Below are 24,640 nucleotides of genomic sequence, written 5' to 3'. Positions count from 1 at the left end.
AATTAAATTCTTGGTGCTTTATTTTATCTAAATATTAAAATAATGATGTTCTAGCAGTCAATGGCCTTCGTCAGAATGATTTTTCATGGATGTCATGTGGAATAACTTGGCCCCTCTTATTTGTTGTCAATGACTGAGATTCAGGTGTTTGGCTTCATGGAGCCATCTTGTTACCTTGACCAAAAAACTCTAAATAGCTGTATATAGCCAATTTTATATACAGTGCATTTGGAAAGTATTCAGACCCCTTGACTTTTTCCACATTTTGTTAGGTTACAGCCTTATTCTAAAATTGATTAAATGTTTTCCCCCTCATCAATCTACACACAATACCCCAAAATTGAAAAAAACAATGTTTTTTTAGAAATGTTTGCAAATGTATAAAAAAAAGAAGTATTCAATCCCTTTGCTATGAGACTTGAAATTGAGCACAGGTGCATCCTGTTTCCATTGATCATCTTTGAGATGTTTCTACAACTTGATTGGAGTCTATTGATTGGACATGACTTGGAAATAATTTGGAAAGGCACACACCTGTCCATTGGTGGAAAAAGTACCCAATTGTCATACTTGTAAAGGTAAAGATACCTTAACAGAAAACGACTCAAGTTAAAGTGAAAGTCACCCAGTAAAATATTACTTGAGTAAAATACTAAACGTATTTGATTTTAAATATACTTAAGTATCAAAAGTAAAAGTATAAATAATTTAAAATTCTTTATATTAGGCAAACCATTTTTGTTTTTTAAATTTACGTACAGTCAACGGCACACTACAACACTAAGACATAATTTACACATGAAGCATTTGTGTTTAGTGAGCCTGCCAAATCAGAGGCAATTGGGATGAACAGGGATGTTCTCTTGATAAGTGCGTGTATTGGACCATTTTCCTGTCCTGTTAAGCATTCAAAATGTAATGAGTACTTTTGGGTGTCAGGGAAAATATATGGAGTAAAAAGTACATTATTTGCTTTAGGAATGTAGTGGAGTAAATGCAGAAGTTGTCAAAAATATAAAAAGTAAAGCATAGATACCCAAAAAATGACTTAAGTAAAAAATACTTTAAAATACTTCTTAATGACTCCAACCTAAGTGTATGTAAACTTCCGACTTCTGTATGTGGGTGTCGGCTATCGCCGGTTAACGCTTGATCTGATTGAATCTAGGCCTTAATTTCACCCCATTGTTGAAGCACGGACTTTAACATTGATCTTGTGTCTCATCCTCTCACTGATAAACAGGCATTTTCATATGTGTTGAGAGTCCTTTAGGTGCCTTTTGGCAAACTCCAAGCGGGCTATCATGTGCCTTTTACTGAGTAGCTTTCGTCTGGCCGCTCTACAATAAAGGCCTGATTGGTGGAGTGCTGCAGAGATGGTTGTACTTATGGAAGGTTCTCCCATCTCCACAGAGGAACTCTGGAGCTCTGCGGAGTGACCATCGGGTTCTTGGTCACCTCCATGACCAAAGCCCTTCTCCCCCGATTGCTCAGTTTGGCCGGGTGGCCACCCTGTACCTCCTGGACTCTGACCTTGTTATGATTCTTTGCCTGTCCATGACCGTTCTCTTGCCTGCACCTTGGATTTTAAGAAATATCAGACTCAAACCTTCTGTCTCCCTTGTCTGCATCTGGGTCTGTGCCCTTATATTTGTGTAAAGTCAGCTGAGGGAAGGATTAAGTTCACACAGACATGTGTGCCACATTTATTGACAATGGTTATTTTCATTAGTGACCCTGTTTGATATTTTGCAAGGGTGGAATAATGATGTTAATATTACGCTAAATATGCATAATGCAATGGGTGTACAATTCCTTGTTATACCACCTGTCTTAAACCCTGTCATATATGGACATAACCTACAGATAATTCGAAGGGCAGTTTTTAGAAAGTGTAATCCACATAAAATCATTGATATGAGAGGTTCGTTACATGTTCCACAACAGGGCGACTTCCTGATATCAGAAGTCAACTAAATTGAAGGTATAATCTGGCAAAACTGTTGCAAGGTTAAATGGCCCCTAATTTCTTGGTATCAATCGCACTCTTCCGGGAAAGGGATTTACAAATATTCCAAGGATAGAGTGATTGTAGCACACTTCAGAGGGTAAACGGGCAATGCACAACATTTAAATGCTTTTGAACTGGGTATGGTAGTAGGTGCCAGGCGCACTGGTGTGTGTCATGAACTGCAAAGCGAATCTGTTCCTGTCACCTGCCCTCCAGAGCGCAACTACGTCCCCACGGAGGTGAGAGATTGGCTGTTGACCTGGGTGCACACAGCCCTTGTCACTGGACACCCAGGTATCACCCGCACCATCCAATCCTTTTCTGATAAATACTGGTGGCCCACTTTAGTGCAGGTCTTTGCCCACTATGTCAACTCATGTACTCAATCTCCCCGGCACACTCCACCAGGGAAACTACTTCCCCTTCCCGTGCCTCAGCGGCCTTGGTCACATCTGTCCATAAACTTTGTAACGGATCTTACCCTTTCTGATGGTTTTACCAATATTCTGGTGGTTGACAGATTCTCTAAATCCTGCTGTTTTTATCCCTCTCTCTGGTCTACCTACTGCTCTCCAGGTTGCTGAGGCACAGTTCCAGCAGGTCTTCAAGCACTGTGGCCTTCCGGTGGACATTGTTTCTGACCTTGGCCCCCAATCCACATCATGTGTTTGGAAAGACTTCATGGAGAAGCTGGGGTCACGGTCAGCCTAACTTACGCATACCGGACTCAATCTAACGGGCAGGTGGAGAGGATGAACCAGGATCTGGGGAGGTTCCTGAGGAGCCATTGCCTGGACCAGCAGGGGGAGTGGGCCTGATTTCCTTCCTTGGGCAGAATACGCCCAGAATTCATTGCAACACTTCTACACCGGGCTGACTCCTTTCCAGTGTGTTTTGGGTTATCAGCCAGCCCTGGCTCTGTGGACTCTGAGCCAGACAAGTGGTTCAGGCACACAGAAGAGGCATGGAACAATGCCGTCAGGAGCAGCAGGCGGATCGCCACCGCAGTGAGGCTCCCGTGTTCCATCCTGGTGATCTCGTCTGGCTCTCTGGGCTGGTGTTGTCCAACAGCTGGAGCCGCTTGTTGGGGGTGGGTGGTAGTGTCAGTCTACTTCTCTGCTGCACTCGAGATCACCGGTCTACTAACCACCGGTCCTGGCAACCCTTAATTACGCACACCTGCACCTTATCACATTAATTTTTGTTTTAATTTAACTAGACAAGTCAGTTAATAATACATTCTTATTTACAATCACGGCCTAGGAACAGTGGGTTAACTGCCTTGTTCAGGGGCAGAAAGACAGATTTTTACCTTGTCAGCTCAGGAATTCGATCTAGCAACCTTTCGGTTACTGGCCCAATGCTCTAACCACTAGGCTACCTTCCCTGATTACTTACCATTTATCTAGCACTCTGTTCTTTCAGTTATCAGGTAGTTTTGTTTTCCTTTTAGACGCTGCTCTTGTTTGTTTTCATTAAACTCACACTGCACTTGCTTCCAGACTCCCTGTAACAATTGTTTGACATATTCACTGAAAATATATATAAATTGCTCAGTTTAGAAGATTTTACTGTCAATTGAAATAAATTCATTAGGCCCTTTATCTATGGATTTCACATGACTGGGAACATAGATATGCATCTGTTGGTCACAGATTCCTTTTAAAGAAAAGGTAGTGGTGTGGATCAGAACCAGTCAGTATCTGGTGTAACCACCATTTGCCTCATGCAGCGTGACACTTCATATAGAGTTGAGTTGATCAGGCTGTTGATTGTGGAATGTTGTCCCACTTCTCCTCAAAGGCTGTGTGAAGTTTCTGTTCACAATATTGACATCAACAAACCGCTTGCCCACACGACGCCATACTGCCCGGTATAGTTGAAACAGATTAATAGGTGAGGTGCACACTTCTCCAGCAGCCATGGAAGGTGAGCCTTTGCCTACGGAAGTCAGTTACGATGCCGAACTGCAGTCAGGTCAAGACCCTGGTGAGCTTCCCTGAGACTGATTATGACAGTGGCAAAATGATTTGGTTATGTATACACAGTTTCATCAGCTGTCCGAGTAGCTGGTCTCAGACAATCCCGCAGGTGTAGAAACCAGTTGTTGAGGTCCTGGGCTGGCATGGCTACACGTAGTCTGTGGTTGTGAGGTTGGTTGGATGTACTGCCAAATTCTCAAAAATTACATTGGAGGCTGCTTATGGTAGAGAAATTAACATTCAATTCTCTGGCAAAAGCTCTGGTGGACATTCCTGCAGTCAGCATGCCAATTGTACGCTCACTCAAAACTTGAGACATCTGTGGCATTGTGTTGTGTGACAAAACTGCACATTTTAAAGTGGCCTTTTATTGACCCCAGCACAAGGTACACATGTGTAATGATCATGCTGTTTAATCAGATTCTTGAAATGCCACACGTCAGGTGGCTCAGTATTGAACAGCCTGCTGTAATTTCATGCCCAACCCACCTCGTGGAGAGCAATCCTCCAATAGGTTTTCACTTAATCTTTTACCTACATGGCCTCCCGGGTGGCGCAGTGGTTAAGGGCGCTGTACTGCAGCGCCAGCTGTGCCATCAGAGTCCCTGGGTTCGCGCCCTGGCTCTGTCGTAACCGGCCGCGACCGGGAGGTCCGTGGGGCGACGCACAATTGGCCTAGCGTCGTCCGGGTTAGGGAGGGCTTGGTCAGTAGGGATGTCCTTGTCTCATCGCGCACCAGCGACTCCTGTGGCGGGCCGGGCGCAGTGAGTGCTAACCAAGGTTGCCAGGTGCACGGTGTACCCTCCGACACATTGGTGCGGCTGGCTTCCGGGTTGGATGCGCGCTGTGTTAAGAAGCAGTACGGCAGAGGAGGGCTCCGGCCATGGCGCCGTGCCTGGACTGGGCACAGTGTAGGGCTCCGGCCCTGGAGCTGGGTTGGACGCCGTGCCTGGACTGGGCACCAGCGCAGAGGAAGGCTCCGGCCTTGGAGCGGGACTGGACGTCGTGCCTAGACTGGGCACCGGCGCAGAGGAAGGCTCCTGCCCTGGAGCGGGACTGGATTCCGTGCCTGGACTGGGCATCGGTGCAGAGGAAGGCTCTGGCCTTGGAACTGGGAGCTGGACTGGATGCCGTGCCTGGACTGGGCACCGGCATAGAGGAAGGCTCCTGCCCTGGAGCAGGACTGGACACCGTGCCTGGACTGGGCATCGGCGCAGAGGAAGGCTCCGGCCTTGGAGCTGGACTGGACGCCGTGCCTGGACTGGGCACCGGCGCAGAGAAAGGCTCCGGCCTAGGAGCGGGACTGGGGAGGCGCACTGGAGGCCTGGTGCGTGGAGCCGGCACTGGTGACACGCACTTCAGGGCGGGTGTGGGAAGCTGGCACCGGACGTACCGGGCTGGGGAGACGCACTTCAGGAAGGGTACGGAGAGCTGGCACAGGACTCACCAGACTGCTGACAGGCTCTTCAGGTCGGATGCAGAACACATAACATTTCTCTCATCTCTCTCCCAACTTCTCCATCGCCTCCCTGATAGTCTCTGGCTCTTCCCGCAGCTCAGCCGCCAGCTCCATGTGCACATAATTATTCAGACACTTTGCTATGAGACTCAAAACTGAGGTGCATCCTGTTTCCATTGATCATCCTTGAGATGGTCCTACAACTTGATTGGAGTCCACCTGTGGTAAATTCAATTGATTGGGCTTGATTTGGAAAGGCATACACCTGTCTATATAAGATTGGAGCCCACATTTGACAGTGCATGTCAGAGCAAAAACCAAGCCATGATGTCGAAGGAATTGTCTGTAGAGCTCTGAGACAGCATTGTGTCGAGGCTCAGATCTGGGGAAAGATACCAAAACATTTCTGCAGAGTTGAAGGTCCTCAAGAACACAGTGGCCTCCAACATTCTTAAATGGAAGAAGTTTGGAACCACCGAGACTGCTCTGAGAGCTGGCCGCCCGGCCAAACTGAGCAATTGGGGGAAAAGGGCATTGGTCAGGGAGGTGACTATGACAGAGCTCCAGAGTACCTCTGTGGAGATGGGAGAACCTTCTAGAAGGACGACCATCTCTGCAGCACTCAACCAGTCAGGCCTTTATGGTAGAGTGACGAGATGAAAGCCACTCCCCAGTTAACGGACTCTGAAACCATGAGAAACAAGATTCTCTGGTCTGATAAAACCAAGATTGAACTATGTGGCCTGAATGCCAAGCGTCACATCTGGAGGAAACCTGGCACCATTCCTACCGTGAAGCAAGGTGGTGGCAGCCTCATGCTGTGGGGATGTTTTTCAGTGGCAGAGACTGGGAGACTAGTCAGGATAGAGGGAATGATAAACGGATCAAAGTTCTCAGGATCTCAGACTTGGGCGAAGGTTCACCTTCCAACAGGAGAACGACCCTAAGACATGCAGGAGTGGCTTCGACACAAGTCTCTGAAATTCCTTGAGTGGCCTAGCCAGAGCCCGAACCCGATCGATCGAACATCTTTGGAGAGACCTGAATTGCTTTGCTGGAATGCTCCCCATCCAACCTGACAGAGCTTGAAAGGATCTGCAGAGAAGAATGGGAGAAACTCCCCAAATACAGTTGAATATTTATTTAATTTGAACATAAAAAAAAATTGGCAAGTCAGTTAAGAACAATTTTCTTCTCTCCCAATGACGGCCTACCAAAAGGCCTCCTGCAGGGACGGGGCTAGGATGAAAAATACAAATTAATTAAATAAAAATGTAGGACAAAACACACATCACAACAAGAGAGACAACACAACACTACATAAAGAGAGCCCCAAGACAACAGCATGGCAGCAACACCTGACAACACAGCATGGTAGCATCACAAACCTCAGATTTCCCACTTCCTGGTTGGATTTCTTCTCAGGTCTTTGCCTTCCATATGAGTTATGTTATACTCACAGACATCGTTAAAAAAGTTTTTAGAAACTTCAGAGTGTTTTCTATACAAAACTACTAATAATATGCATATCTTAGCTTCTGGGACTGAGTAGCAGGCAGTTTACTCTGGGCACCTTATTCATCCAAGCTACTCAATACTGCCCCCAGACATAAGAAGTTAAGCTTTCTGTGCTGTTTTGACGTATCCTGAAAATGACATCTGCTGCTTTAGACTGAAGGGTCATATCTCAGTTATTGCTTTCATATCCACAAATAAGAAGCTATTTTCTTAATTTTGAGTGCGAGCTGATCAAGGGGTCGAAAATGTAGACATTGCCAGATGTTCACTGTCCGAGGAACAGGCCGTGGAAGCTTTATTGCTGGCAAAAGTGTCCATAACCAGAGGTAATTAAACTGTTCTGAGTTATTTTTCTCTCTTCCTCTCTGCCTGTCTTGATGTACATGGAACCTGTCTCACATGCACAGTTTGGAGGAAGAAGGATACCTTGACCTGTCGAATTTTATCCACCTCTTCTGTGTGGGATATTTGTCCCTACCTTGTCTGCGGGAAGATCTGCAACATTTCAGAGTTTTGGAATAATCACCCTTTAAGTACACAGGCAAACCTGACACCTCACCAGCTGTGGCATATCAGAATTCTCCAAACACCTGAGCACATTTTTGTTTTTGCCTTAGCACTGCACAACTGATTCAAATTATCAAGTCATCATCAAAATTCAAGTGGTATTTATGTCTAATAATGACATTATCTTCTATTGTTTGTCCTCATGTGTCTGTTTTTCTGCATAAAGTTCTCTTGGGCCACTTAGTGTGGATACCAGATGAGACAACATACACACAATAACAGTCTCTCTCCTTCACTTCATCCCTCTCCCCCTTCTCCCTAAATCCTCTAGATTATATCAGCTGTGTCGGTGAACCCCTCCCGCATCTAAACTGGCTGACACAGAGGGCACAGCATGATCATAGGCGAGAGGCCAGGTCAACAGGAAGTATTATTAAAGAGATGCTTTACATTGAAATACAGGTAGAGATGTAGTAGTCCCAGAGTTAATGATCCACGGTCAGTTTTGCATTTCACCTCCTGATGATTATGATGACTGATTGTGTTAGAATAAAAAAACAAGGCTTAATCATGCTCTCTCTCTATCAATCTCTCTTGTCTGCAGGTATGTTTTGATGTGAGAGAGGAAGCCAGTCCCGTCATCGGCACCTCACCCGCTCTTAAGATAACCTTCGGGCTAACTGTGGGCCCAAGGCTGGTTAAGAGACACCGCTAGAGACATTGTAATTGTGGTGAACTGAGATAATATTAGGGTAGCACTGTAATTCATTAATCATATGCTGTCTGCCTCTGTTCTTACCTCTTCCCTTTGTCTTCTACACCTCTCTCCCCACCTCATCTTTCTTCCTCGTTTTATAATGCACACCATATGTGCATTGAAGTACAGATTGAACTTGTATTTATAATATAATATTACATTTATGATAATTATAATGCATGTATTATGTATTTATAGCACCAGGAAATTAACTTCTTTAAATAGTGTTTCACATTATCCATTGGTTGAAATTAAGAGTCTCATTGAAATGCTATCCTCTGTCCTCAGATTAATGCAGATGAAGGGAGTTAGATATGCATCGTTTTTTATCTTTCTGTATATATGAATTACAAATCACCCTTTACTTAAAACCTGTTGCGACTCTAGGGGCAGTATTTTCATTTTTGGAAAAAAACGTTCCCGTTTTAAACGGGATATTTTGTCAGGACAAGATGCTAGAATATGCATATAATTGACAGCTTTGGATAGAAAACACTCTAACGTTTCCAAAACTGTAAGGATATTGTCTGTGAGTATAACAGAACTGATGTTGCAGGCGAAAGCCTGAGAAAAATCCAATCCGGAAGTGCCCCATATTTTGAAAGCGCTGCGTTCCAATGAGTCCCTATTGAGCTGTGAATGTCCTATCAACGAGTTTATGCTTTCTCCGTATTCCCCAAGGTGTCTACAGCATTGTGACGTAGTTTTACGCATTTATGTTGAAGAATAGCCGTAGACGGCTACATTGCGTAAGTGGTCACCTGATGTCTCCCAGGGTGACTCTCGCGTAAAATACAGAGGTAGCCATTACTCCAATCGGTCCTACTGAAAAACGAATTGTCCCGACAGATATATTATCGAATAGATATTAGAAAAACACCTTGAGGATTGATTATAAACAACGTTTGCCATGTTTCTGTCGATATTATGGAGCTAATTTGGAATATTTTTCGCCGTTTTTGTGACTGAAATTTCCGGGCGATTTCTCAGCCAAACGTGAAGAACCAACGGAGCTATTTCGCCTTCAAAATTAATATTTTGGGAAAAAATTAACTTTGGCTATCTACCTGGGAGTCTCATGAGTGAAAACATCTGAAGTTCATCAAAGGTAAACTATTTAATTTGATTGCTTTTCTGATTTGTGACAAGGTTGGCTGCTGCTAGCAAGGCATAATGCTATGCTAGGCTATCGATAAACTTACACAAATGCTTGTCTAGCTTTGGCTGTAAAGCATATTTTGAAACAAAAGGCTAAGCTGTGTCTCAATATATTTCATTTGTTATTTTCATGAATAGGAATATTTTCTAGGGATATTTATATCCGTTGCTTTATGCTAATTATTGTCAGGCGATGATTACGCTCCCGCATGCGGGATGGGGAGTCAGTAGAGTTAAATCATGTTTCTAGTCTATTGCATAGGTACAATGTGTAATCATTGTTGTCCCAGGAGCAGGAGTGGTAAACACTGTTGAAGTGTATACTTGTAATACATACATGCAGACACAGCATCATTCAAAGAATGGAGTTTGATACACCTGGTATTGGATATGACGGAAAAATAATGTCTCAGAGAATCATACCTGAACCACACCTTTATTTGCCAAGGAAGAGTATGTGATCAGTGAATATATTCACTGTACAGGCTACAATGTGGGTCTCTCGCGTGGTTATAACTACAGTACATGCATATAGGACTTGCATACTTGGCACAAAGTTATTATATTATACTCAATCCATAGGCTTCATTAATACCTTTCAGACCTGACGTTGACACAACAACTATGATAGCTAAGGTTCATAGATTGGTATGAATATTAGTTCGGAACCTAACGTTTTGGGGTGCATACACAGATCGGCTACTTACTGTAGCTAGCTACACATCCATAGGCATGCAGTTATGTGTATCCTCCACTACACAATAAGCAAGTAAATAGTTAGCTATGTTACATCAGATGCATTGCGCGGCAAGGCTAACCTACACAATTGTACATTCAATTTGCAGTAAATGCTTTAGCTAGCTAGATTCTTTACATCCACTGTTTTCCAAGACAACAGCCTGGTTTGCTAGTTTTCTCAGGAGTCCCTAAAACATTAAACAACACAAATTACAATGTCATACTGTACTCATGTCATAACACTAGCTAGCTAGCTGGCTAATGTTAGCTAGTCAGTTAACTTCCTAAATTGCTATTTTTGTAAATAAACTTTGACATATTATATGCACAATCATTTGTCTCTACATTAACTAACATATTCCTCTCAATTGTAAATGTTTAGCTTGACTCGTTATGACATAACTACTTAAATCTGCTTCCTCTGTAATGTTCTGTCAGCCATCTTCATTGAAGAAAGCCCCCAAGGACGGGTGGCTTGCGTCAAATTTGTCAGTGGAACCACTCGATATGATTGGTCATATAAAAACCTTGGGACCCAAATGCACAATGAGTGCTCCGCCTTGTGGTGGTCTTGAGCAATGAAGCTGTGACGCTTGGTCCCTGCGGTGTAAGCTCGCAACTTTTAAAGGAGGAACCACTGTATATACAGTCGTGGCCAAAAGTTTTGAGAATGACACAAATAAAAAAATTCTCAAAGTCTGCTGCCTCAGTTTGTATGATGGCAATTTGCATATACTCCAGAATGTTATGAAGAGGGATCAGATTCATTGCAAAGTCCCTCTTTGCCATGCATATCAACTGAATCCCAAAAAACATTTCCAATACATTTCAGCCCTGCGGACATCATGTCAGTGATTCTCTCGTTAACACACGTGGGAGTGTTGATGAGGACAAGGCTGGAGATCACTCTGTTATGCTGATTGAGTTTGAATAACAGACTGGAAGCTTCAAAAGGAGGGTGGTGCTTGGAATCATTGTTCTTCCTCAGTCAACCATGGTTACCTGCAAGGAAACACGTGCCGTCATCATTGCTTTGCACAAAAAGGGCAAGGATATTGCTGCCAGGAAGATTGCACCTAAATCAACCATTTATCGGATCATCAAGAACTTCAAGGAGAGCAGTTCAATTGTTGTGAAGAAGGCTTCAAGGCGCCCTAGAAAGTCCTGCAAGCGCCAGCATCGTCTCCTAAAGTTGATTCAGCTGCGGGATCAAGGCACCACCAGTACAGAGCTTGCTCAGGAATGGCAGCAGGCAGGTGTGAGTGCATCTGCACGCACAGTCAGGCAAAGAATTTTGGAGGATGGCAACTGGGAAAATGACTTTACCCCAGTCCTCAGCAGTCCAATCCCTGTACCTTTTGCAGAATATCAGTCTGCCCCTGATGTTTTTCCTGGAGAGAAGTGGCTTCTTTGCTGCCCTACTTATTTTCCACCATAATTTGCAAATAAATTCATAAAAAATCCTACAATGTGATTTTCTGGATTTTTTTTCAAATTTTGTCTGTCATAGTTGAAGTGTACCTATGATGAAAATTACAGGCCTCTCTCAACTTTTTAAGTGGGAGAACTTGCACAATTGGTGGCTGACTAAATACTTTTTTGCCCCACTGTATATACCCCAACCAGAAGCCATGGATTACAGGCAACATCTGCCCTGAGCTAAAGGGTAGAGCTGCAGTTTTCAAGGAGCAGAACTCTAACCTGGACGACAAACCATTAAACAGGCAAAGTGTCAATACAGGACTAAGATCGAATCGTACTAAGCCGGCTTAGACGTTTGTCGGATGTGGCACGGCTTGCAAAGTATTACAGACTACAAAGGGAAGCACAGCCGAGCTCTGCCCAGTGACACAAGCCTACCAGTCCAGCTAAATTACTTATATGCTCGCTTCGAGGCAAGTAACACTGAAACATGAATGAGAGCAACAGCTGTTCCGGACAAATGTGTGATCACGCTCTCCACAGCCGATGTGAGTAAGACCTTTAAACAGGTCAACATTCACAAGGCTGCAGGGCCAGACAGATTACCAGGACATGTACTCTGAGCATGCGCTGATCAACTGGCAAGTGTCTTCACTGACATTTTCAACCTCTCCCTGTCTGTCTGAGTCTGTAATATCAACATGTTTCAAGAAGACCACCATAGTCCCTGTGCCCAAGAACACTAAGGTGACCTGCCTAAATTACTACCGACCCGTAGCATGCACTTCTATAGCCATGAAATGCTTTGGGTAGGTAATAACACATCCGCCACTCTGATCCTCAACACGGGGTCCCTCAGGGGTGCTTGCTCAGTCCCCTTCTGTACTCCCTGTTCACTCATGGCTGCACGGGCAGGCATGACTCCAACACCGTCGTCAAGTTTGCAGATGACACAACGGTAGTAGGCCTGATCACCTACAATGACGAGACAGCCTATAGGGAGGAGGTCAGAGACGTGGCCGTGTGGTGCCAGGTCAACAACCTCTCTCTCAAAGTGATCAAGACAAAGGAGATATTTGTGGACTACAAGAAAAGGAAGACCGAGTATGCCCCCATTCTCATCGACAGGGCTGTAGTGGAGTAGGTTGAGAGCTTCAAGTTCTTAGGTGTCCACATCACCAACAAAGCAAGATGGTGCAAGCACACCAAGACAGTCGTGATGAGGGCATGACAAAACCTATTCCCCCTCAGGAGACTGAAAAGATTTTGCATGTGTCCTCAGATCCTCAAAAGGTTCTACAGCTGCACCATCGAGAGCATCCTGACAGGTTACATCACTGCCTGGACTCCGACCGCAAGGCACTACAAAAGGTAGTACATTACTTGGGCGAAGCTTCCTGCCATCCTGCCAACCAGGACCTTTGGATGTGGCTGTTTAACAGTCTGATGGCCTTGAGATAGAAGCTGTTTTTCAGTCTCTCGGTCCCTGCTTTGAGGCACCTGTACTGACTTCGCCTTCTGTATGATAGTGGGGTGAACAAGCAGTGGCTCGGGTGGTTGTTGCCTTGATGATCTTTACGGCCTTTCTGTGACATCGGGTGGTGTAGGTGTCCTGGAGGGCAGGTAGTTTGCCCCCGGTGATGCGTTGTGCAGACCTCACTACCCTCTGGAGAGCCTTATGGTTGTGGGAAGAGCAGTTGCCATACCAGGTGGTGATACAGCCCGACAGGATGCTCTCGATTGTGCATCTGTAGACGTTTGTGAGTGCTTTTGGTGACAAGCCAAATTTCTTCAGCCTCCTGAGGTTGAAGAGGCGCTGCTGCGCCTTCTTCACAATGCTGTCTGTGTGGGTGGACCAATTCAGTTTGTCCGTGATGTGTACACAGAGGAACTTAAAACGTACTACCCTCTCCACTACTGTCCCGTCGATGTGGATAGGGTGGTGCTCCCTCTGCTGTTTCCTGAAGTTCACAATAATCTCCTTTGTTTTGTTGACGTTAAGTGTGAGGTTATTTTCCTGACACCACACTCCGAGGGCCCTCACCTCCTCCCAGTAGGCCGTCTCGTCGTTGTTGGTAATCAAGCCTACCACTGTATTGTCCTCAAAGCGAGCAAAGAAGTTGTTTAGTCTGTCTGGGAGCAACACATCCTGGTCCGCGACGGGGCTGGTTTTCTTTTTGTAATCCGTGATTGACTGTAGACCCTGCCACATACCTCGTGTCTGAGCTGTTGAACTGCAACTCTACTTTGTCTCTATACTGATGTTTAGCTTGTTTGATTGCCTTGCGGATGGAATAGTTACACTGTTTGTATTGAGAAAAACTAAGGGATAGGCTGAGTTATTGACAAATCAAATATCAGATTTTACGTGTCCATTTAAACCCCTGTAAATAGTTGCTTATCAACTTGAAACGTGTTGTCGCTATCATGGATGTCCTTAAGATTAACCACACTGAATTTGATATTGACATCTAAAACAAGGAAACTATTCTTTGCAGATGTAACGCTAATGCTCAAAATCAACTGCAATAATCTTCACCTCATGAAACATATGTCTGATTAACTCCAGACTGCTTTGTTATCCAACTGATCTTGTGTACTTTCTGTCATCCTGTGAATCCAATTGAAGTCGGTAGTTTACATACTCTTAGGTTGGAGTTATTAAAACTAATTTGTCACCCAATCCACAAATTTCTTGTAAACAAACTATAGTTTTGGCAAGTCGGTTAGGACATCTAATCGTTGACCTGGCATACCGCTCAGGAAGGAGACGTGTTCTGTCTCCTAGAGAGGAACATACTTTGGTGCGAAAAGTGCAAATAATCCCAGAACAACAGTAAAGAACCTTGTGAAGATGCTGGAGGAAAGAGGTGCAAAAGTATCTATATCCACAGGAAAACGAGTCCTATATCGACATAACCTGAAAGGCCGCTCAGTAAGGAAGAAGCCACTGCTCCAAAACCACCATATAAATGCCTGACTACGGTTTGCAACTGCACATGGACACAAAGATCGTACCTTTTTGAGAAATGTCCTCTGGTCTGAAGAAACCGAAATAGAACTGTTTGGCCATAATGACCATCGTTATGTTTGGAGGACAAAGGGGGAGGCTTGCAAGCCGAAGACATCATCCCAACCGTGAAGCATGGGTGTAGCTGCATCATGTTGTGGGGGTGCTTTGCTGCAGGAGGGACTGGTGCACTTCACAAAATAGATGGCATCATGAGGTAGGACAATTATGTGGATATATTGAAGCAACATCTCAAAACATCAGTCATGAAGTTAAAGCTTGGTCACAAATGGGTCTTCCAAATGGACAATGACCCCAAGCATACTTCCAAAGTTGTGGCAAAATGGCTTAAGGACAACAAAGTCAAGGTATTGGAGTGGCCATCACAAAGCCCTGACCTCAATCTTATTGAAAATTTGTGGGCAGAACTGAAAAAGCGTGTGCGAGCAAGGAGGCCTACATACCGGACTCAGTTACACCAGCTCTGTCAGGAGGAATGGACCAAAATTCACCCAACTTATTGTGGGAGGCTTGTGGAAGGCTACCCGAAACGTTTGACCCAAGTTAAACAATTTAAAGGCAATGCTATCAAATACTAATTGAGTGGATGTATACTTCTGACCCTACTGTTATTCTGACATTTCACATTCTTAAAATAAAGTGGTGATCCTAACTGACCAAAAACAGGGAATTCTTACTAGGATTACATGTCATGAATAGTGAAAACTCAGTTTAAATGTATTTGGCTAAGGTGTATGTAAACTTCCGACTTCAACTGTATATATACTCCCTCTGCCATTTTGTCTTTGTCGGTCATTGTAAATGTTACTTTTTTTCCTGTGAGGAATCTCTCCTACTATTTCCTGAGTACTTTTCACTTTGGGTTCGCCCTGTGCCTTTTTGTTAATGATGATATATTTTGAGCACAACAGCATTTGGGTTTCATCCCGCTTTGATTTATGGTGCTAAAATAAATTCTGTAGTTCTAAACCTGTGACTGGCTACACCAGTAACACATCATTTCTCTGTATCCCAGAGATTATTTAAAACATTGCATCAAGTTTATCATGTATTGACACTGAGAATGTTTTATTTCATTTTAGGTACCCGGTCTTTATAATTCACCAAATAAAAATGGTTCTGTTCTTGGACTGTTCTGGTTTTCTACAGTTTCCAGTATTTGGGGGAAAAATCATATTCTGCTGGCAGACGTTTGGATTTGTTAATACATAGAGTAAATTTAACCAAATGAGTTGCTTGTTATACTCATTACAGATCCATCTCGATGGAGTGGTTACATGTTGACACAAACTTCAATCCCACGTGAGCACAGACCAGGATATATTTAGAGGCTAACATGACAAGTTCTTGGAGCAGTATCCCTCTGTCAAGCAAGAAGACGTTTCATGGACCAAAGCTAATTTCTTTCATTCACGCAGATGTCTAATTTCAAGATATAAATCGGGATCTTTCATTTTTAAAAGTAAGAGTTTGAGGGAGGATGTGAATGTATTTTAAAATGATTATTTAGTCTGAGCCTACACAGAATCCAACAATTCACATGCATTCATTCACGTCAATACACACTCAAACCTTGTAAGGACTAAGAATTGCTGTTTTGACCGAAGAAAGGAAATTAACAAAAGCGATGGAGAACTCAACGCAAGTTGAGTTCTTTTATCTATGTGGCTTACAAGAGACATTTAACAACAAATCAGTCTATTTTACCGTGTCTCTTATCACATACCTTCTCATCATCACTGGGAATCTGACTCTGATCATAACAATCATTCAGGAGAAAGGCCTCCATGAGCCCATGTACATCTTTCTGTGTAGTCTATGTGTCAATGGATTGTACGGAACCACTGGTTTCTACCCCAAGTTCTTATTGGACCTTCAGTCAGATGTTCAGGTGATATCTTATGGTGGATGTTTGACTCAGGCCTATGTAATATACACATCTATCATGTGTGAAGTTTCAATTCTAACAGTGATGTCTTACGACAGGTATGTGGCAATATCCAGACCATTACTATACCATACCATTGTGACATCTTTAACTGTTAGAAAGTTACTCTTATTGTCTTGGTGTTATCCTTTATTTATAGCACTCATAACAGTTATTTTAACCGTCAGAGTTCCTTTGTGTGGATCTCGCATTGATAAAATATTCTGTGACAATCCGTCTATATTGAAGCATTCATGTTCACCCGTAACCATCAATCATATTTTGAGCTATTGTATAATAGTGCTTCATGTTTTACAGATCCTTTTCATTGCCTTTTCTTACTGTCAGATTGTAAGGACTTGTGTAAAGTCAGCTGAGGGAAGGATTAAGTTCACACAGACATGTGTGCCACATTTATTGACAATGGTTATTTTCATCACAGTGACCCTGTTTGATATTTTGCAAGGGTGGAATAGTGATGTTAATATTACACTAAATATGCGTAATGCAATGGGTGTACAATTCCTTGTTATACCACCTGTCTTAAACCCTGTCATATATGGACTTAATCTCCAGCAGATTCGAAGTGCAGTTTTTAAAATGTGTAATACACATAAAATCATTGATATGACACATTAGTTACATGATCTTACACAACAGGGAGACTTCAGAAGGTAAAATCTGCCAAAACTGTTGCAAGGTTAAATGGGCCCTCATTTCTTGGTATCTATTGCCCTCTTCTGGGAAAGTGATTTACAAATATTCCAAGAATAGAGTAATTGTAGCACACTTCCTGAGCAGGAAAATGCCTCACCACGTCCCACATGACACCATATTTCCTTTGGAGTGCACTACTTCTGACCAGAGACAAAGTAGTGCACTATGAAGGGAATAGGGTGCAATTGGTAGCACAAATATATTACTCCTTATGCAGTTACTCTTAAATATGTATTGTCCGCACAGTAAGAAAAAAAATGATGTCAATAATTTCTGTGGTTACAGTTCTGTAAAAATATATTTTTTAAATGTTATTGAGTTGTGATAACGCATCTATGTGCTTATAGCCAGGCCTCTTCCTCACTGCATCTCTCAAAATAAATGTATATTCACGACCGCTTTGGAAGGCAATTAATTGTTTTATTGATGCAATAACAATAATATGCATGTAACTAGAAAGTATGGTTGAATGTAGGCTACACATTTGGAGTGATATAAATTCCATAAACAAGAAAAACTGAACAGAAATATCAAATTCTGAATTTCCATTTAATTGAAACACTACATTTGTATTTATTTTAATCCTAGTTGAACATACTGTATATTCAATACTCATATTCTGAAAAAGGATGATTTTTACTGTCTTATGATGGTATGAATTGTTGTTTTAGTAATGACAACAAGTAGGTTATGTATAGCTTCAGGCTGTAAATCAAACTATTTACACTTGTTATTGGACAAACCTTGCATCTTGATTTGGATGACATGTTGACTAGCCAACCATTGATTGTAGCTTTGCATTACCTTCCCTCTCTTATTATGTAGTGGTAGTGTTATGATATTTTCTATTGGGATAACAGGACGAAAAATATCCTACTATACAGAAGTCACTATTGGATCTAAAGTTTGTGCTAAATGCAAACACAGCAAAGTTTTTTTTCTCGGTCCCATAAACCAGATTTAAATGAATTTGTAATAAGTAATTGAGTTCCTTCCTTCCTACACATATCTTGGTATCTGGCTTGATGACAAACGGTCATTTAATAAACATGTCACTGAGCTGGTGAAGAAGTTGAAGTTATTTTACAGAAACAAAGCATGTCTGACTTTTGTTAATAGGAAGGAAATTGGCCAGGCCGTGTTTATGTCTATTTTAGATTATGGGGATATTATCTATATTCAAGTGTAACAGTGCTCTTCTTGCATTGTAAACAATCAATCATCAACAAGGACTCCAGCATGTAGCACCAGTCACAGATGTATTATCTGATAGAAAACCAGCATGGCTAGTACATCATGCAATGCAGCCTCCATAGATCATTCTACTTTCTGCACCCGCGCTGTACAAAATACATAAAACACCCACAGACACCGTGAATAACCAGCTAGCATTTGCTGAAATTATATTCAACAAATGTACCACAAACAAACACCACATCTCATGTACAATATTCCATAAATGTTTATAAACAAATTGATATAACTTGTATATTCCGATCTGCACTTTTGATGTACAGTGCTTTGCAGCAGTTAACTCATCGCTGGTTTGGCGCTTGTTGACTGGGACGATTCTAACTCACACACCGCCCCTCGTAAGCAAGCTACGCCAGTAAGATTCCATGTTGATTGGTTGAAGGCAAGCTAAAAAATGAAAACCAATAAACCTATTGGCTTACAATAGAGTGGCTAGGGGAATCACCAATAATAACCCGGTTGTCACACCCTGATCTGTTTCACTTGTCTTTGTGATTTTCTCCACCCCCCTCCAGGTGTCGCCCATCTTCCCCATTATCCCCTGTGTATTTATAAGTGTGTTTTCTGTCTGTCTGTGCCATTTCGTCTGGTTTGTTCAAGCCTACCAGCATTTTGTCTCAGCGCCTGCTCTTCCCCAGTCTCTATGTATCTTGTCCTCCTGGTTTTGACCCTTGCCTGTCCTGTCTCTGAGCCAACCTGCCTGACCACTCTGCTTGCCCCTGACCCTGCCTGCCATCCTGTACCTTTTCCCAACTTCTGGATTACCGTCCTCTGCCTGAGCCTGCCTGCCGTCCTGTATCTTTCCCTCACTTCTCTGGACTATTTACCCCTGCCTGTCTTGACCTGTCTATTTGGGATTATTAAACTATTGGTTATCCGACTTGGTCTGCATCTGGGTCTTACCTTCATATCTGATACCTGTAGATAATCAGCTCTGTAGATTTAGCTATGAAGAGACAGAATCACTAGAGCTGTGTTCGAATTTTATACTAATATACTGTATACTACATACTTAATGAGTATATACTGCATACTATATACTATCAGTTAATGTTAGTATACTGTAAACAAACAGTATCCTTTCAGTTGAGCGAACTAGCTCTTCACCTGTCTATGGGAAGTTGATGTTGCTATGCAACCAATTTGCTTGCTAGTTAGCATAACAAATTACTAGTTGTTCTTAAATTCAATCTGGAGTGCAATTTGTAAGTCGCTCTGGATAAGAGCGTCTGCTAAATGACTTAAATGTAAATGTAAATGTGCCAGAGTGTGCTCGTACATTCAGAGCGGTTTGCTCTCGGAGTGCACACTGGATGCTTGGGCCGAAGAGTAGGGTTGATTTGAGAGTTCTGACCTTACAACGGCAGTCAAGCACCCAAGCTAACATTGGCTAGCTTGCTAACTACCAGACACAAATGAGACCACTCTGACCATTTTACTCGCACTAGCAGAGCTGGTTAGGCAGTTATGTTATCCAGATAGTTGTTGACTGTAACTGTGCTGCTGGCAACAATTTAATTACACTTTTTTGCCGACGTTTACTGACACCGGCCATATTCAACGGGGTAAATTCATTATTCTCAGACCAGAGTGCTCTGAAATCGGAGTAGATAGCCAGAGCGAATTTACGAAAGCACCTGAATGTTCATTGAGAACGCACAAGGACCATTTAGCTAAGCATGACAGGAATAATCAAGTCAATAAACATTGGGTAGTTATCCTAAAGTTTTTTTTTGTTGTTGAATTTTACCCCTTTTTCTCCCCAATTTCGTAGTATCCAATTGTTGTAGTAGCTACTATCTTGTCTCATCGCTACAACTCCCGTACGGGCTCGGGAGAGACGAAGGTTGAAAGTCATGCGTCCTCCGATACACAACCCAACCAGCCGTACTGCTTCTTAACACAGCGCGCATCCAACCCGCGAAGCCAGCCGCACCAATGTGTCGGAGGGTACACCGTGCACCTGGCAACCTTGGTTAGCGCGCACTGCGCCTGGCCCGCCACAGGAGTCGCTGGTGCGTGATGAGACAAGGACATCCCTACCGACCAAGCCCTCCCTAACCCGGACGACGCTAGGCCAATTGTGCGTCGCCCATGGACCTCCCGGTCGCGGCCGGTTACGACAGAGCCTGGGCGCGAACCCAGGGACTCTGATGGCACAGCTGGCGCCACCCGGGAGGCCATAGTTGGCAAGTTTGGTGTATAAGTAACCAACTAACATTAGGTAGCTAGCTAACATAACGATTCATACTGCTGTAATGATATGCTATGTGGTTCGTACAAATTGTCAGCCAACATAACGTGTAAAGTAACTTATTTGAAAAGTAATTACTTTATTACAATGCTAAACATTTGTCATAATTAGTTAAAGCGATGAATTTGTATCCGCTCTCGAAGTACTTCGGCTGCATATTTTCCGCCATTTTCTTCAAATCTGAAAACAATGTGAAGCCACATCAATTTCCTGAATAATGCATTATGGGCCCTAAAGTATGGAAATAGTGTCCTCTGTGTGTATACTTCATATTTTACCGAATTTAGTACGACATCTGGGAACTTTTGGGATACTAACTATATCCATACTACGACCAATAAGCATACTATACAATCAATTCATGTCACAAAGAGTACAGTTAGTGCGGTTAGTATGAGTATTCAAACACAGCTTAGATAATTTATTCTGGTATTTCCCCTATGTAGCTTGTGTCTGGTCACAGGTTCAGGAATGGGAGAATTTTTTTTTACTTCAAATGAACCTTACAAATAGCAGTGTTGGGTGATTTGGAACTCCCAAAAACTGTGAGGACTAGCAAAAGAGAATAGAAGCAGGATTACGGGAAAAACGCTGGTTGACTTGAAAAACATACAAGACGAACTGACACAGAGAGACAGGAAACACAAGGATATATACACCAGGGATAATAAGTGACACCAGGAGGGGATGGAGACAATCACAAGACAGGTGAAACAGATCAGGGTTTGTCAGGCAATAAATAATATAATAATACTTATAGGAAAGGTTTTCATCTTTGTCTCACAATCTGTGGACACTATATGATTAGAAAGGTTCAAAATTAATGTAAAACATCACAGCACAATTGAAAAACATACGGCGCATGGAAACCACGAGGGTGGTCTATGGTGATAGGTGGGATAAGCTGAGAGTGGCGGGATTAAGGAGCTTATGTTCAGTAATGTATTACTGTTATATGATTGCTGTATATAAAAGTACCATGTATGTCAAATCTGTATGCAAAATGTATAAGTTAAAAGCTGTAAAAAAGAAATAAAAAATATATGTGTCCTCCAAGGAGGAGTGGTGGTGGATGGGTTAATACAAAATAAAAAAAGAATAACCCTGTTAATGTCATGCCCTGGCCTTAGGGATCCCTGTTTATTCTCTATATTTTGTTTAGGTAAGGGAGTGGCTAGGGTGGGTACTCTAGTTTTTGTATATCTATGCTTTCTTTTTCTTTGTTGGCCTAGTATGATTCCCAATCAGAGGTAGCTGTCTATCGTTGTCTCTGATTGGGGATCATACTTAGGCAGCACTTTTTCCCACCTTCAGTTGTGGGATCTTGTCTTTGTTTGGTTGCATGTATTTTTGCACAACGAAGCTTTTCGTTCGTTGAGTTGTTTATTGTTTTTTGGTGGAACATTTAAAATGAAAGAAAATGTTCGCCTACCACGCTGCACCTTGGTCTACCCTTAACGACGAACGTTACAGTTACACTACTGAATTCCACTTGCTAACTAGACAGAAAATATGCAAACATACCATGAACACTCAACATACTGTATGTACAAAATTATGCAGCAAAAAACATTTAGAAGAGAAGACAAAGGTAGAGATGTGTATTAAGGGTGCAGACCCTGCTTCTTAAACAGTCACTAAATATTCCAGTCGTCAAACTATTCTCCATGATAAATTGAGTGAAAAGAGGTTGATCAGTCCCCATAGCCCTCATATGTAAACATGCCTGTCACATGTTAATAACACCCGGTGACTTGAAAGGACCTCAAATAAAAAGAAAACCACAATAAGGGACTTGAACATATCCTCGTCTCATTCTTGTCCTGTGACATCAAACCATGTCCACAGGGACGTAAAAAAACAAATATAATATGAAAATACCTTTGACCCCCTGTATGAACATATTGGCCTTTAGAAAACAAAATACTCATGTGGAGAGATACCGCCACATAGCTATAAAAACCTTTCAGACTCTATAAAAACCTAACTCTCAATAAATCTCAACACTGGTTTAACTACACAAGGGGTGACAGTGTCGTGTGCTGTGTTGATGGTGGGTGCGTCAACACAGTCAGTGTGTAACGCGTCAGGTAAGGAATGGTCAGAGTTTGGTAGGTCAGTATGGGGATGGTCAGAAGAAGACTGGTCAGTGTGCTCACTCACTACACTGTTAAGTTCTGAGCCAGGACCTCGGCTGCGATACAGCTTGAACAGAATCAAGATATGAAATGTCACCTGTTCCTTCAGAGGGCAGCTCCGACATCTACACATTTGTTCTTTACTCAGCATCATTATCATCATCCACTGCAGGAAATCGGCAAAGCCTGTGGTCTCATAGATTGTACAGTTGTGTACATGACACTGAAACAAAAATTTCCCCATGGGGACAATAAAGTCAGTAAGTAAGTAAGTAAGCAAATTAGGGACAATATATCGGTGAGCATATCGGAATCGGACGATATTAGCTAAAAATGCCAACATCGGCATCGGCCTGATGTCTAGTTTAACACCAATGTGCACTGACGGGCATACCTATGTAACGTAGGTAGATGATGTAATGACGCCACAAAAAATACAGCATCACACAGAACAAAAGCAGAAAAATACGAACTGTACACTTCCAACAACTAAACAAGTTCAAGTCGAGCAGTCATTTGAAAATGTTAGGAATTTTATGAATAATGACTAAACAATGTGTACATTTAAATAGAACTATAACTAATTCAACTCTAGCCTGTTTTACAATATCTGATTAATAATGTTAGTTCCTAGGAAAGAGGTTATGTAGCATGGACAAGGGGTAATTGGAAATGATAACCATTGTGGAAGAAGGAATGTATGTGTGTGGGTCTAAAGTAAGCAAAGAGAATCCTTAACCCATGTTTGAAGCGACCCGGCAATAACTCTGTGGGTATAAAATAAGACAGCGAGAGCCCGTCCAGGTTTTCCGTATCTGGGGGGGACTGGAACTGTCTGCTAAGTGGTAATAAACTGTGGTGAGACTTCAGGAGATAATCCAGATATATTGTGTGTCATGTATGTGCGCTAGTGAGTTGGAATGAACTTTTGAAGCTGCTTTGTCCTGGTCGGAGAGGAGGAGGGACATTTTAAAACCTATGACATCATATGTAATATATGAACTGATGTACATGGTACTATGATCAGCGCTCTCGCGAATAAATGCTATTGGCTAATTTGGTAGACTGGTCTCTGTCCATTTTATGCAAATACGGATCTTACAAATGATTAGAAACAGACAGAGTGATTTAAATTGAATTGGTTAAATGAACACAAATAGGAATTGTTATATTCCTTTAACAGAAGAGTAAGAACATTTCAGAGACACAACTCAAAGGAGAGAGCACCGGTACACACTATTTTTCAGATGTTGCCGTACCGGAGCTACACAGTATTTTTAAACTCGCATACATGAGCTACTTGCTATGGGCGTCACTGCTATTAGCTCCATGACTGACATTTGGACCAGCGATGTCAGCCCCATGAGCATTATGAGTCTGACAGTACAGTGGGACGACAAGGATTTCGTACTGTGGAAAGCCGTATTGCTCAAGAATGTTCTGGTTCTCATACCGCTGCTGCCATTTCAAAACATGTTTGAAACTTGAAAACATGAACACACTCCTAGCGCCGTTTGAACAACTGACTTGAGAAATAAGCTAATCAACTGCGTCTGCAGCAGACGTGATACCCTCTGTCATGGCATTGAAACACCCGCTCAACAAAACTGCCGACACAGAACATGGGGTTAAAACTTACAAAAGTACTCGAGGCTGTGAACAAGTGATTCGGTGGCATTCTCTCTGCGCCTCTTTACTGTGTTGCCACGATGCTCGATGCTAGGTACAAGGACCGCTAGTTCGATGCAGATACGAAACAGGGTTTAC

At 42.7% G+C, this 24,640-nt stretch overlaps 1 protein-coding gene across 1 annotated transcript; it reads left to right on the top strand.

The window, feature by feature from the left end:
- Window positions 1–15,962: 15,962 nt before the first annotated feature.
- On the top strand, window positions 15,963–17,604 carry LOC115118321 (olfactory receptor 1D2-like). The gene has a single exon (XM_029646908.2). The coding sequence runs from the start codon at window positions 16,211–16,213 to the stop codon at window positions 17,147–17,149; it is 939 nt and encodes a 312-aa protein (XP_029502768.1). The 5' UTR covers window positions 15,963–16,210; the 3' UTR covers window positions 17,150–17,604.
- The last annotated feature ends 7,036 nt before the right edge of the window (window positions 17,605–24,640 follow it).

Source organism: Oncorhynchus nerka, linkage group LG14, assembly GCF_034236695.1.
Source record: "Oncorhynchus nerka isolate Pitt River linkage group LG14, Oner_Uvic_2.0, whole genome shotgun sequence".
NCBI lineage: Eukaryota > Metazoa > Chordata > Actinopteri > Salmoniformes > Salmonidae > Oncorhynchus > Oncorhynchus nerka.
This window is presented reverse-complemented; position numbering and strand designations above follow the sequence as displayed.